Source organism: Mastomys coucha, unplaced genomic scaffold (assembly GCF_008632895.1).
Source record: "Mastomys coucha isolate ucsf_1 unplaced genomic scaffold, UCSF_Mcou_1 pScaffold14, whole genome shotgun sequence".
Taxonomy (NCBI): Eukaryota; Metazoa; Chordata; class Mammalia; order Rodentia; family Muridae; genus Mastomys; species Mastomys coucha.
Window position 1 is genome coordinate 73719316 of NW_022196896.1, and position 14125 is coordinate 73733440.

At 41.1% G+C, this 14125-nt stretch overlaps 3 protein-coding genes across 7 annotated transcripts in view; all 3 read left to right on the forward strand.

The window, feature by feature from the left end:
- Positions 1-506: 506 nt before the first annotated feature.
- Asdurf (ASNSD1 upstream reading frame) lies at positions 507-8700 on the forward strand. Its single transcript, XM_031367405.1, has 6 exons — positions 507-723; positions 2507-2560; positions 3409-3484; positions 4603-6149; positions 6403-6584; positions 8367-8700. The coding sequence occupies exons 1-4, from the start codon at positions 634-636 to the stop codon at positions 4680-4682; spliced, it is 300 nt and encodes a 99-aa protein (XP_031223265.1). The 5' UTR covers positions 507-633; the 3' UTR covers positions 4683-6149; positions 6403-6584; positions 8367-8700.
- On the forward strand, positions 507-8717 carry Asnsd1 (asparagine synthetase domain containing 1). Its single transcript, XM_031367399.1, has 6 exons — positions 507-723; positions 2507-2560; positions 3409-3484; positions 4603-6149; positions 6403-6584; positions 8367-8717. Exons 4-6 carry the CDS (start codon positions 4695-4697, stop codon positions 8614-8616), a joined length of 1887 nt encoding a protein of 628 aa, XP_031223259.1. The 5' UTR covers positions 507-723; positions 2507-2560; positions 3409-3484; positions 4603-4694; the 3' UTR covers positions 8617-8717.
- Ankar (ankyrin and armadillo repeat containing) overlaps positions 8698-14125 on the forward strand; it is a 71120-nt gene continuing 65692 nt past the window's right edge. For 2 of the 5 annotated variants that reach the window (XM_031367391.1, XM_031367395.1), the window contains exons 1-2: positions 11818-11951; positions 13401-14037. In XM_031367391.1, coding sequence (XP_031223251.1) covers positions 13437-14037 — 601 coding nt within the window. In that variant the 5' untranslated portion in view covers positions 11818-11951; positions 13401-13436. Of the gene's footprint in view, positions 8791-11478; positions 11791-11817; positions 11952-12015; positions 12202-13400; positions 14038-14125 lie in introns of those variants that run through there. The other 3 variants (XM_031367393.1, XM_031367392.1, XM_031367394.1) reach the window with 3 other exon arrangements.

The window sequence follows — 14125 nt, forward strand, 5'->3', positions numbered from 1 at the left end:
ACCACCTGTAATGGGATCTGATCCCCTCTTCTGGTGTGTCTGAAGACAGAGACAGTGAACTCACATACATAAAATAAGTAAATCTAAAAAAAGAAGAAGAGATGTTAAAACCAAATCAAAGAGCACCCAAGAATATCACTAAAGAAATGCCAAGATCACAGTGTTAGGCACAATACTAATTAGTGATTGATTTTTGTTTTTCGAGACAGGGTTTCTCTGTGTAGTCCCGGCTACCCTGGAACTCACTCTATAGACCACGCTGGTCTCAACTCAGAAATCCTCCTTCTGCTGCCTCCCAAGTGCTGGGATTAAAGGCGTGCACCACCACTGCTCCAGCGTTAGTGATTTATTTTTACATAGGATCCGCTAGGCGGCGACATAGACCATTCATAGACTCTGCAGCTTAGCCACACGCACCTTCAGCCTAAAACCTGTTTGCGCTCGTGCACAGCTACTTTTAAACTCACAACCCACTCCGCACGCGCCTGCCACTGCGCAAGCGTGAGTGTGCGCACTCCATTGGTCGGGGTGCCGGAAAGGGCGGGTTCCTCAGGGAACCCAGGCTTCCGGTCGGGCCTGCGGGCCGCTACATCATCCTCAGTAGCAGTTGTTGGCGTGCGACGCGGCGTGGCAATGCCCAGCGGTGGGGTGCACCCCGACGACCGCGCCGCGCCGGGGCCCACCCACACATCGACTCCGCTCGCCGAGGCCCTTAGCAGCAAGGTGCCGTGGGACTCCGGGGAAGGGTGGTGGGTGGCGGGTTCCGCTGTCGCTGCTGTGCCAGTAGCCTCACCCATCCATTCTCAGCACCAGCAGCTGGTTTCCCCGCCGCCGTGCAGGTTTGAGATGATGGAGGCATGTCCCCTGAAAAAAAAGCCGTGACACTGGGGCAGAGGTCTTAATGAAGTTTTCCCTTTACGCTTTTGCACCACGAGCCACCTCCAACCCTTCACACATAGATCTGTTGCTCTGTAGCTGTGCTTCATCCAGTTAAGCCAAGCACCCACCCTGGGTGCACGCACGCACGCACCCATCCTTGACGTCCATCACAAAATCAGAGTTTAGAAATCTGTACCTGTCCTTCCAGACTCCGGCAAAAGCCTTTTAACCGATGTTCTCAGCTGCGTGTTACCCTAAAATATATTCTCAACTTTAAGTGATCCTAAAAACAACCGTTTGGTCATCTCTAGTATTCAACAAGGGGAAGGAGGACCCTAGCAAGTTAATTTTTTCCCTTCCGTTCTTCCTTTAGGATAGGGTTTCATAAGTAACTCAGGCCAGCCTCAAATATTGTAGTTTGAGTATTACTTGAATTATTCTCTTGCCTAATAGCCAGGATTTCAGGGAGGCACCCCCATACGTGAACTATACCAGTAATCTTAACTTCCAGTTAAGTTACAGACAAAAATCTTTGAATGTGTAGAGTTGAGGGGTGTGGGTATAGTCTTTTCAGGTATTAAACATCCTAAATTGTGTATTTTTTCTGTCCCAGACAATATCTTCGGTACATTGTCTAATTCCTACTATACCACAGTGTACTGTGGTGTCACTTAAAGTGAGATATATACCTGCCACTCCTGTAATGAGCATAAAAACACTGTGCAAGAAGACTTGAATCTCAAGGAGGGTATACTCAATGTGGCTTTGTAGTTTATTAGTACAACTCTCCGCACTGCCAGTGTGGAGACGTAAGGGTGCAGATGAGTTTGGAACACTCTGGCTACTACCATAGCAAGCCTCTTGACACTGCATAGCTGTGTCTGTACTTAGTAGTCTTATTGCCTAGATGGGCATTTCATCTGGTGGTGAGGAACACACCTAGCTTAACAATACCAGCAGTATGCAGTCCTTAATATCCAAAATAGAATGATACAATGGTGGGAGATCCTTTATCTCTGAAAGTAGAGCATCCAGTACCATTTCATTTGTGGTATTCTAATGTCTGGCTGTCATCTAGTGCATATATCATAAAACCATTTTTGTTGATAAAGAGGAGAACCCACCTTCACTTTATTTTTGTTTTTATTAATCTACAGCAAGACCTTATAAAATTTAAAAAATTGGGTTTTGAGGGATTTTTTGGTTTGATTTGGTTTGTTTTATTTTTCCTGAGGCGGGGTTTCTCTGTATAGCCCTGGCACTCACTCTGTAGACCAGGTTGGCCTTGAACTCAGAAATCCACCTGCCTCTGCCTCCCAAGTGCTAGGATTAAAAGCATGTGCCACCAATGCCTGGCTTAAAAGATTGGCATTAATTTGGGTACACAGTGTCTTACCCTGTTAAAGATGTGAGGTGTGGTAACTGGCCTCTGGCAGGTCTGAGCTCCTCCTCCAGTTGTCTTCTGCTGATTCCAGACTGAGTGCTGTTGCATTTAGACAGCGTCCATTTAGACAGGCAGTCCTTTATACCCCCAATCCCATCCTTAGTTGTGAAGCAGTGATGGAAAATGTTCTCACTAAACATACTTTGGAAACTTCCACTTTAGTTTTTTTCTTTACTTTAATAGATTAAAGAACAGAAAATTATTGTGGATGAACTTTCTAACCTGAAGAAGAATCGGGTGAGTTGCTGTGGAAATCTGAATAGTATATAGTACATTAAAATTTTTTAATTTAGATCATTTATGCTAACATTACAAAATTCAAACATAATTTAAAAACTAAAGCAGTATCCTAGTTTGTTTTTGCATGTTTTAAATTTGTTTTTTCTGTATATGTCAATAGATCTCAAAGATGAAAAAAATGTTTTATTTTAACAAAAAAGAATGAAGTTTTCTACAGACAACTTTAATATTCCAAATACTTAACCCGTTTAATGCCTTTTTTATGAAATTGTTCATAAATCATCTGTGATTATCTAATGACTGACATTCTCAACATTTTGATATTGTCATTTGGGAAATATTAGATTCTAAGGTAAATTAATACAAAAACGTTTGGAGATCAAACTGGCAAAATGTGCAAATGCTGTGTGGCACACCAGAGTAACTGGTGTGTAAGCAGTTGTGAGGATGCATGTGTTTACTGCAAAGGCATTCATCAGCATTTATAGTGAAGAGTTGACAGTATAGTAAATGTCTGAAGTGTGAAGGCAGCAAAGAACTAGAGTGTTGTATGGTAATGTAAAAGAACCTTCCTAGATCAGGAAAGGTCGCCATGTATTATTCATTTATGAAGTAAATTATAAACCTGTGGCTTTGATAGCTTTTGTTACTGAAAGTATATGTGTGATGACACATGCTAAACAGACAACCATTTCTGGATGGCATAGTACTCAGTGACTTTGTATTGTTTATCTGTGGTAAGTTACTGTTTTGAATATTCCTGAAGTTCAAGAGTAAGTGATAACAGGAACCTGTTCAGCATCACTTTACAAGTCACATCCTGACGCTGTAAATTTCTTTTGCAGAGAGTATACAAGCAGCAACAGAACAGCAACATATTCTTTCTTGAAGATCGAACAAAAATGTTTTCTGAAAGCAAAAGTGAGTGGTGGTCTTTTTGGTTTTGTTTTCAGAGTTATATATGGAATGCTACAGAAAACCTTTTATAAGCTTTTTGTGGGGATTCATAGTGGTGCCTCAATTAAAACCGTATCTGAATAAATGTGTGTATGGATTTAGTACAGTGGTCTGTTTTCCAGTTAGACTTCCAAAGATATGTACAGTAGGTTGTTTTTGTTCTTTGTTTTTGATTTTTTTTGGGGGGGTGGTGTCCTTCAAGACAGGGTTTCTCTGTGTAGCCTTGGCTGTCCTGGAACTCAGTCTGTGGATCAGGTTGGTCTTGAACTCAGGGATCTGCCCGCCTCTGCCTCTCAAGTGCTGAGATGAAAGGCATGCGGTGCACTACAACCACTCTGCAGATGCCTACAGTTTTAAAAAGACTCTTCTGATGGGGATGGGGCTGGGATTTGGATTGGCTTGATCTTGGGCAGGCAGCCATAGGTGCAGAGAGTTCATGTTCATAACAACCCCAGCATGTCTAGAAGACACTGTCTTGCAGCAGTCCCCCCAGTCTCTTGTTGTTACGATGGTCTTCCTGTCCCCTCTTTTATCCATGAGCTTTGAGCATGATACAGATGTCCAGTTTAGAGTTGAGCACTCCATAGTCACTGCACCAGTTGTGGTTCTGTGTACTAACTGCCATTCACTACCATTGTTGCTACTGGTACATAGCCCACACACACCCCAGTAGAAGGAGCTATGGATGGAGAAGTAGAAAGTGGCTGTGATCAACAGTAGTAAAATTATAAAGTATCAACGAAATAAATTTTTTGGTTAGGGTCACCACAACATGAGGAACTGTTACAAGGTCGCAGCATTAGGAAGGTTAAGAACTAGTGCTCTAAGGTCTTGAAGTATTTAAAAATTATATATGTAAGATGTTTAACCAAGTGATTGGACAAAGTGTATACTCAGTGGAAAGAAACTGTTACCAAAATATCAGCATTGTTTGTCACTAAAGCATTGTGAATTATTCCAGCATTCTTACAGTGTATCTCATATGGTTTAATCTTGAGAAGTAGCCTGTTTTGTTCATGAAATAATAGGTAAATATTTTAGAACTTTCACTTCAATATTTTTTTCTCATTTTCTCCTAACAGATGCATTAGACGAACTAAAAAAAGAGTACCAAGCATTAGAAAACTCAGAGACAACCAAAGTCAAGACCCAGTCAGCCTGACTTCACATAAGCATGTGTGGCATTTGCTGTTCTGTAAGCTTTTCTGTTGAACACTTCGGTAAAGATTTAAAAGAGGATTTGCTGTATAACCTTAGACGGCGGGGCCCAAATAGCAGCAGGCAGCTGTTCAAATCTGCTGTGAACTATCAGTGTGTGTTCTCTGGCCATGTTCTTCACTTAAGGGGTGTTCTGACTATCCAGCCTGTGGAAGATGATCATGGCAATGTGTTCTTATGGAATGGAGAAGTGTTTAATGGAGTAAAGGTTGAAGCAGAAGATAATGACACCCAGGTTATGTTCAATAGCCTTTCTGCCTGTAAAAATGAGTCTGAAATTTTGTTGCTCTTCTCTAAAGTGCAAGGTCCATGGTCGTTTATATATTATCAGGCCTCTAGCCATCACTTATGGTTTGGTAGGGACTTTTTTGGCCGGCGTAGCTTGCTTTGGCAGTTTAGTAATCTAGGCAAGAGTTTCTGCCTTTCGTCAGTTGGTGCCCAGATATCTGGAGTTGCAGACCAGTGGCAAGAAGTTCCAGCATCTGGAATTTTCCAGATTGATCTCAATTCTGCTGCTGTTTCCAGATGTGTGATGTTAAAATTATATCCTTGGAAATACATTTCTAAGGATAATGTTGCTGAAGAATGTGCTAATGACCTGACTCAGACTCCAGCAGAATTGCCAGAGTTTGTATCAGTGGTAATAAATGAAGCCAAACTGTACCTCTCAAAACCTGTCGTTCCCTTAAATAAGAAGCTGCCTGAGATTCCATTGGAAAGCCACTGTAAAAACAGTTCCAACATCCCAGGTACAAGAGAGACACTTGAGATATTTCTTACAGATGAACACACAAAAAAAATAGTTCAGCAGTTCATTGATGTCCTCAGTGTTGCAGTCAAGAGACGCATCTTATGTTTAGCTAGGGAAGAGAACCTGGCATCAAAGGAAGTTTTAAAAACTTGTGGTAAGAAAGCAAACATTGCAATCCTGTTTTCTGGAGGTGTTGACTCTATGGTGATCGCAGCCCTTGCTGATCGTCATATTCCTTTAGATGAGCCAATTGATCTTCTGAATGTGGCTTTTGTGCCTAAACAAAAGACAGGGCTACCTATTCCTAACATAGGAGGAAGAAAACAGCAAAACCACCAAGAGATTCCTTCTGAAGAGTCCTCTCAGAGCACTGCTGTGGCTGAGGGTCCTGATGATGCTGAGGTGCCAGATCGAGTCACAGGAAAAGCGGGACTAAAGGAACTGCAGTCTGTCAACCCTTCGCGAACTTGGAATTTTGTGGAAATTAATGTTTCTCTTGAAGAACTACAAAAACTAAGAAGAGCTCGAATATGTCACTTAGTTCAGCCGTCGGACACAGTTCTGGATGATAGCATTGGCTGTGCTGTCTGGTTTGCTTCTAGAGGAATCGGTTGGTTGGTGACCCAGGATACTGTGAGATCTTACAAGAGCAGTGCAAAGGTATGCTCCAGGACCATTGCTCAGGATTTAGGAGACCTAATTTTGACTGAAGCTGTCAACATTTAAGGTTTATGAATGTATTGTATTATAGTTACACTTTCTAGTACAGTGTATTTGTTTGTACTACTGTTTTCTGACTTAGAGTTTTTCTCCTAAAATGTTAGGACTATAACTCTTTAGCCTGCATGAGAAAAACACAAGTCGTTTTCTTTATCCTCTTGTCGTGTCTCTGGCTGTCTTTACTCTTCTGTAGGTGATTCTTACTGGGATCGGTGCAGATGAGCAGTTGGCAGGTTATTCCCGTCATCGTGCCCGCTTTCAGTCTCTTGGCCTAGAAGGATTGAATGAGGAAATAGCAATGGAATTGGGTCGCATATCTTCTAGAAACCTTGGTCGTGATGACAGAGTTATTGGTGATCATGGAAAGGAAGCAAGGTAACTTATTACTGAATGCTTTCTAAGAAAAATACAAAGGAGGTTTTACATTCCTTTTCCCTTGGAGATTGGTCCCATGCAAAGCAGGAGAGTGGGCATGCTGTCTCTACATTTTAGCGATGGTCAAGAGCAAAGCTGATGGAGCCTAGGAGCTGTGGTTTCCTCATAAGCAACTTTGCAGTCATGTTGGGAAGTGATGGAATGGGTAGTTCTTTTAGGACCACAAGGAAAGCAGGACTGTTCAAGCGCCAAGCACAGGAAGTTTAAGGCTTTTTCAGACCCACCATGACTTTCTCCTCTGATACTGTAGAATCTGGTTTTGTCTGTGTAGGCATGACTACTATAGTAATCTATGGAGGTCCCAGTCCTAGATTTCTGTCTATTAAGTGTTTTTTTAAGTGTTTTTTTTTTTTTAACATGATTTAATACTGTTACAGAGGGTATAAAATTTTCACAGAGACCCAGGCACTTTCATCTATGCTTTTAAAATCTTGGGTTTATTGGTTTTTTTTTGTTTTGTTTTGTTTTGTTTTGTTTTGTTTTGAGACAGGTCTCTGTGTAGCCCTGGCTGTCCTGGAACTCATTCTGTAGACCAGGGTGGCCTCGAACTCAGAAATCCGCCTATCTCTGCCTCCCAAGTGCTGAGATTAAAGGCATGCGCGCCGCCACCACCACCTGGCTAAGTGCAGCATTTTTAATTTAAATATTAAGGATAATGGAAGGTGTGATGGTGTGAACACTTGAACTATGAACCTGGGTATGGTAGTTTACATTCATCAGACAGAGTTGGGAAAATCATGAGTTCAAGGCCAGTGTGGGTTACATAGCAAGACCCTGCTTCAAAAATAAAACTGAGTGAAACTATTTAGCTAATAAATGACATTTTGTTAAAACGATTCAGTTGGCAAGAAGGAGGAAGTCATGTAAGCCTCATGAAAACAGGGACATCTCGTAATACATTTGCTTCCCTCTTTGTGTGTCTGAGAATCATCCCCAACCTTTTTTTCATGGTCTTGCCCCTTCCGTTGAATTATGATTGCCTTTGCCCAAGTGTTCCTGTGTTGCTAGTGCTAGTCTAGATTATATTGTTAATGCTGGTCTACTTCTTAAGACTATTTTAAATAAATAATTAATACTATTTTACACAGTATGTAAGCTTTTCTCTCTTTTAAGAATATAAAGAGAAATGGTCAAGGGTTAAAGAAAAGGAAAAAAGAAATGTAGTTCGTTATCACCAGATAGCTGAAGGAGGAGAGTACTTTGTCTGCTGAAGTAGTTAATTCCAAAGGTGTTATATAATGCTACACTCAGATGAGAATGTTGATGAAGCATGTTTTTACAAGAGGTAATACAGTATAACTATATTGTATTTCTGAGTATGGGTATAGGGTAAAAGATGGGATGATATTATAAACAAAACAAAAAAGAGGAACCCCCCTAATTTTATAGAAAAGTAAACAAACAAAAGGGCAGACCATTACTCAGAATTCAGTCTGTAGACATACTCAAAGCAGGCATAAATTCATGAGCATTTCATGAACATACTGGGGGCATGCTCAAAGATACTCTGAAAAAACTTGGGAATTATTTCTTGCTTTCTTAGACAACTGATTTATTTAGACTTTATGTTATATTTGTAGTGTATATAAAATGGCCACATTTTGAAATAACTTTTTTTAATGTAGTTAAATTTTGCCATTAAAATGTGTAGATAGTCATAAACAGACTATTTTTAGTAGTAATCACTATTATTTTTTTTTTATTTATTTTTATCAATTTTAGATTTCCTTTCCTGGATGAAAATGTTGTGTCTTTCCTAAATTCTCTGCCAGTTTGGGAAAAGGTAGACCTGGCTTTGCCCCGTGGAGTTGGTGAGAAGCTTATTTTACGCCTTGCAGCTATGGAACTTGGTCTCCCAGCCTCTGCCCTTCTGCCGAAACGGGCCATACAGTTTGGATCTAGAATTGCAAAACTGGAAAAAACTAATGAGAAGGCATCTGATAAGTGTGAAAGGCTCCAAATCCTACCTTAGAAAACCTCTCTCAAGATTACATCATAATATGATTATTCTACCATGTAACAGTACTTTGTGACAGTTACCTCAAAATAAACAGCTGCTGCCTTACTGTGGGATGTAGTGGTTTCACAGTTCCTTGTGTTCATTTTTACCTTTCTCATCAAAGCTCCATTTGATCAGACATGTGAGGTAAGTTAGGGGTTTCATAGATGGTCTCAGCATTGAGGTCATTAGAAGAAAGCCCAGAATGTACAGGGTTACAGTTGGCCTTTTTAAAAGTTTCTCCTGAGAAGTGGAGTGAGAGGGCTGGAGATGCAGCAGCATCCAGCTCTTCAAAGACTTGATGAGTCAGTTCCAGTTTACAAGTATGCAGGAAAGGGCTTTTAGGACCAGATTGCACAGAGGGCATGGAAGGTCGTTTGCCCACCCTGGTACGTTGCCCTGCGCATTACTTCAATCTGGTTGTTCTTGTGTTAGATCCTTTTGAGTGTAAATTCCTGACTTCTATAAGCACACTGTTGACTCTAGGGAGTGAGGTTGTGAGCATTGAGTTCATAAATGGCTGGAGAGAAGGAGCCGAGGCCCTGACTTGAACTAGGCACTTGACTTGCTAGTCTTAGGACTGAGGTTTTAATCCTGGGACTTCACACTGACTCCTAATAGACAGTGTCAGGATTGAGTCTGATTTTCCCAACTCTGTCTGATGAATGTAAGCTACCATACCCAGGTAATGTTCAGAGAAATATGGGGATGGGGGACCAATATCAGTGTGAGACCATGGACAGGTTGCTTCCCCATGGTCTTCATAGGAGCATACCTACACATAATTCAGTTGCTGTTATTGCCAGGAGCCTTGGTTTGGACTTTTAAGGTTCTACAACTAAAGTTTTGAGAAGCTAAGGAATTTGAGATTTATATTTGTAAGACTCAGTACTCCTTTTACAGCTCATTTTCCTACTTAAACCTTTAAGACCCTTTGTCTGGTCCCCCAAATCTACTTGTCCCATTTTTAGCCACTCACAAAGATCAGTTAGCCCAAGACCTGTCTCTTCTTCACAGCCTCAGAACTTTTTAGACAAATGTATTTCTCAAAAGTTGTGAGTGAAAGAATCCAAGAGCAAAGATGCCAGCAGAATTAGTTATAACCTGCTGTGCGCACCACAGCTTCTAGCTTATCTGTACTTACACCATTTTCTTTCCACTAAATCCAGAAATGGTCATCTACCTAACAAGAGTGTCACTCACTGTATTGTGTATCAAACTCATAGCAATCTGATAAGCCCATCTTGCCTACACCCATCTCAGCCCACCACAGTTCAGTATCACCCCCACGCCCCTGAGCTGGTAACCACCTTGTAACATTGTTTGGGTCTATATCTAGGGCACACACTTTTCTGATCCTTTTATTTGTAGTAAAGAATTGTTAGGAGGCTGACAGAGTAACCTGACAAAGGCCTTCCTGTGCCTGAGTTCCTGGTAAATGCAGTTTTACACATGAGCCTAAGTTCTTCCCTAGCCACTAAATTTCATTGCTCAGTGTAATATTCAGAGGAGTTAAACTTCCCCTGACCTGGCAGCAGCAACTAACAGTTGGCCATGGCCTTCCCTTATTCATGAAACATCCCTGGCTTATGACAGTTGAAACTCTGGCTTTCCAGGCTATCCCTTCTTTATCTTCAGCTGACCCTAAAACCTCTATAACTGCCTGCCCCCACCCCCTCTCTCTCCTTCCCTCCGTCAGTCCTATTACGTAGCTCTGATTCTCCTCCAACTGACCTTTTTTGTTTTGAGATAGGGTTTCTCTGTATAGCCCCAGCTGTCCTGAAACTTACTCTGTAGACCAGGCTTGCCTTGAACTCAGAAATCCACCTGTCTCTGCCTCCCAAGTGCTGGGATTAAAGGCGTGTGCCACCACTGTCCGGTTCCAAATGACCTTTAAATGACCTTTAAATATCATAGGTTTCTGTACAAGATAAAATATGTTCTCCCTTGGTGATTTCAAGCACTCCTCTGGCTTCAGTTACTATAAACTTACATAAATTTATGTGCCTCATCCCAGCTGCCATTTTAATCCATTCCTGATACCTAAAAGATATATCTGATGTTTCTTTGTTTCGCTGGTTCTTTTATATATATATATATATATATATATAAATCTTTATTTATTTGTTAATTATTCATAAGTACACTGCAGCTGTCTTCAGACTCGCCAGAGGAGGGCATCTGATCTCATTACGGGTGGTTGTGAGCCACCATGTGGTTACTGGGATTTGAACTCAGGACCTTTGGAAGGGCTGTCGGTGCTCTTACCCACTGAGCCATCTCACCAGCCCGTTTCTTTAAGGTTCTTTAAGGTGAATTATGTTCACAGCTAAACTTAATCTTGTTTTGACACCCTGATAGAAACTCAAGGACCACCCTAACATTATTTTCAGCACATTGCAACCCCATAATGTTTTTATTATCAATAGCCCACCTCAAATTTCACAGCACTCTGTAGCCATCTCCCTGCATCTAACCTCCAATTATCTGGGATAAACTCAAAATTCCGCACTGTGTCTCACCCGATTTTACATATTCGTTTTGAGCCCACATCCCTTGGGTTCAGTGGAGTGGTTTGTTTCATCAAACTTTCAACACCACCACCCTGTTCCAGAAGAGCGATTTCAGCAATTGTTTGCATGGGTAGCTAGTTCTTATTTCCCACCCTATTTTAAAAGTCACTCCACAGGCATCTGGATGGATGTTCTTTTTGATAATGTCAACATCTTACACCACATTGGCAAGCACTTGGAATTTTGCCGTTTTCCCTTTATCTGTGGTCTCATCCTCCTGCGTGCTGTGTGGCTCATAATTAGTGTTCAGTAAGTGTTTGTTGCATACTAGGATTCCAGACGGACCGCAGCCCAGCACTGGTCCTTGACACTCCGGGGTTTCTGTTTCCTTTATAAGCAAATGCGCAGTAGCGGAGACAGTGTGGGGCTGAGCTGAGATCTAGAGAGAGTGTTAGTCCTCATGGGATCAACAATTAGGTTGTGGCCATCGGGCAACATGTACAGAGGTTGCCCCATCTGTAGACCTTGCACATTCTCGGCCTAAGGCACAGCCTGCATGTGAGAGGCCCTAGGACAGCTTTAGCTGGCTCAGGGGGTTCCCAGGACTTCGAACCAACTTCAGCCCTCGACACAGGTAAGGCCCTCCCAGCTTCCCTAAGCGTCTCGAGCTCTTCAGTTCTGGTGGGGTGACTCAGTACCAACGAGAAGCCATTCCAAGCAACGGCTGTTTGTTCCTGGGAATACTTTAGGGACCACCATCGAAGCAACTCTCCTAGACAAGAAAATCATTTCCAAGTAGGCCTCTCCATTTTCCTTGTCTCTTCCCATAACTGTGGCAGTTCCTGTTGATTATGATCACAAGTCTTGGAGGAGGGTTCCGGTTCTCAAAACTTTGAACCCTCGTCATGACCTGGAATCTCTTAAGTTTACATCTTGGCATCTATGAAGTAGAAAAATGCCCCCGCAAGCTGGATTCTATACACAGTGTCAGCGTTGACTGCAAAATACAATTTCTCTGCCCCACCCCTGTTTAATCCAGAAACAGGTATTTTAAGAAGGTCTAGGTGATTTTGATGCAAGCTAAATTTTAAAAATCACTATAGCAAAGGCCAAATGGCATTAAAGAAGAAAAATAAGTACTGTGTTCTATATGTGGAAAGTCTTAGATGCTCGGAAAGGTAATAGTTACTATTGTGAAAACAGCATTCAATTGTTCTGGAGCAAAGGAGTAGATGGGAGGGAGGAACAGCTCAGCAGATGAGTCAGGACCTGGGCTGAAACGCCACAAAAGAGGGAGGCCATGAGGTCTCAAGAGCTTCTAAGAAGGGAAGGACAATGTAAGAAAGAATTGAGTAAGAAGGCAGAAAAGAGGAGGAGGTAGTTAAAAATATTTACATTGAAAAATACAAAGCAGTAGCTTCTCATATACAAATTTAATGTTTTTCTAAAATACAGCCACATGACATTTAATGATGAAGTTCTGTTTAGTTTTTTTGTTTGTTTGTTTGTTTTTTACCAAGTGACCCAAGTTAAGATCATGTAAGAAAAATCTCAAGCAACCAAATCATCATATTGCCCTGTAGACAATTCTGTGAGACATTTTTTTTTTTGATTGATGATGGATATGAAAGGACCCCACCTCCTGTGGGTGGCATTATCCCTGCTCAGATAGTTATGGATGTATAAAAAAGCAAAGTGAGAAAGCCTGCAGTAGCAAGCCAGTAAGCGATCTCTTACGGATCTCTGCCTCCAAGTCCCTGCCTTGGCTTCCCACTGATGATGGGCTGTGGGGCCTGGAAACTAAAGAAACCCTTTCCTCCCCAAGTTCCTTTGGATATGGCATTTATCACAGCAATAGAAACTTAACTGGACGGACAGGCAGAGGGGAGCTATTTCATTGGAGTATAAACATTGTAGAATGTTCTTACACAAACTAAGATGTTATATATAATCTTTCGAGACAACTGTCTGTGTGGTCAGCACTGAAGATTTCGCAGTAACTTTTGACTGAAAAGTAGAGCTTTTCAAGTAATTTAATGTGATTGTTGCTAAAGATTTTACAACCTTAAGAATTATAATTACAATTTAAGTTTCTTGTAATTCAATTAGTTGGAGGTTGAAAAAAGTACAGATTGTCCATGAAAAGATTAACTATAGAAAGATGAAAAGTACATGTTTATTCTAGAAAAATTCAACTTGATTGCCATGACAAATAGTATTGCTTGTCTTTTTCCTTTGTTGCAGAAGCTTCAAAAAAGAACACACTATATTTAATTAGAAATGTTTAGGATAGTAAAAAAAGGAATAGTTAGACTTGATCAAATACAAGATGAAGAAACCTTCCTGGAAAATTTAGCAGTGCAAAGAAATGCCTCTGCTTTTTTTGAAAAATATGATCGAAGTGAAGTGCAAGAATTATTAACAACAGCGCTGGTCAGCTGGCTGGCTGCCAAGGATGATGTTCGCTCTCAACTAGACATCCCGTGTGGACTCATGAGTCAAATGAATAATGTAGGCTTCTCCACTGCCATCCTATTGACTCCTGTGGACCCTACTGCGCAATTAGACTACAGGGAAATCCATCAGATCTTAAGGGAGTTGGCCATTGGAATTTATTGCTTAAATCAAATCCCTTCAATCAGTTTAGAAGCTAATTTTGATCAGAGTTCTTCTTGTCAATTACCTCCAGCTTATTATGATACCAGGACTGGACAAATTTTGATCTATATTGACTATATGCTAAAAGCACTGTGGCATGGTATATACATGCCCAAAGAGAAACGAGCCAGATTCTCTGAATTGTGGCGCACAATCATGGACATTGATCCAGATGGGAAGCCTCAAACAAGTAAAAATATATATTCTGAGTTTAGTTCAGCAGGTAAGACTTTTTTCATAAAATACATTTTTTTTTATTTTAGATATTTTCTTTATTTACATGCGAATTTCTCCATTCCCAGTTTCCCCTC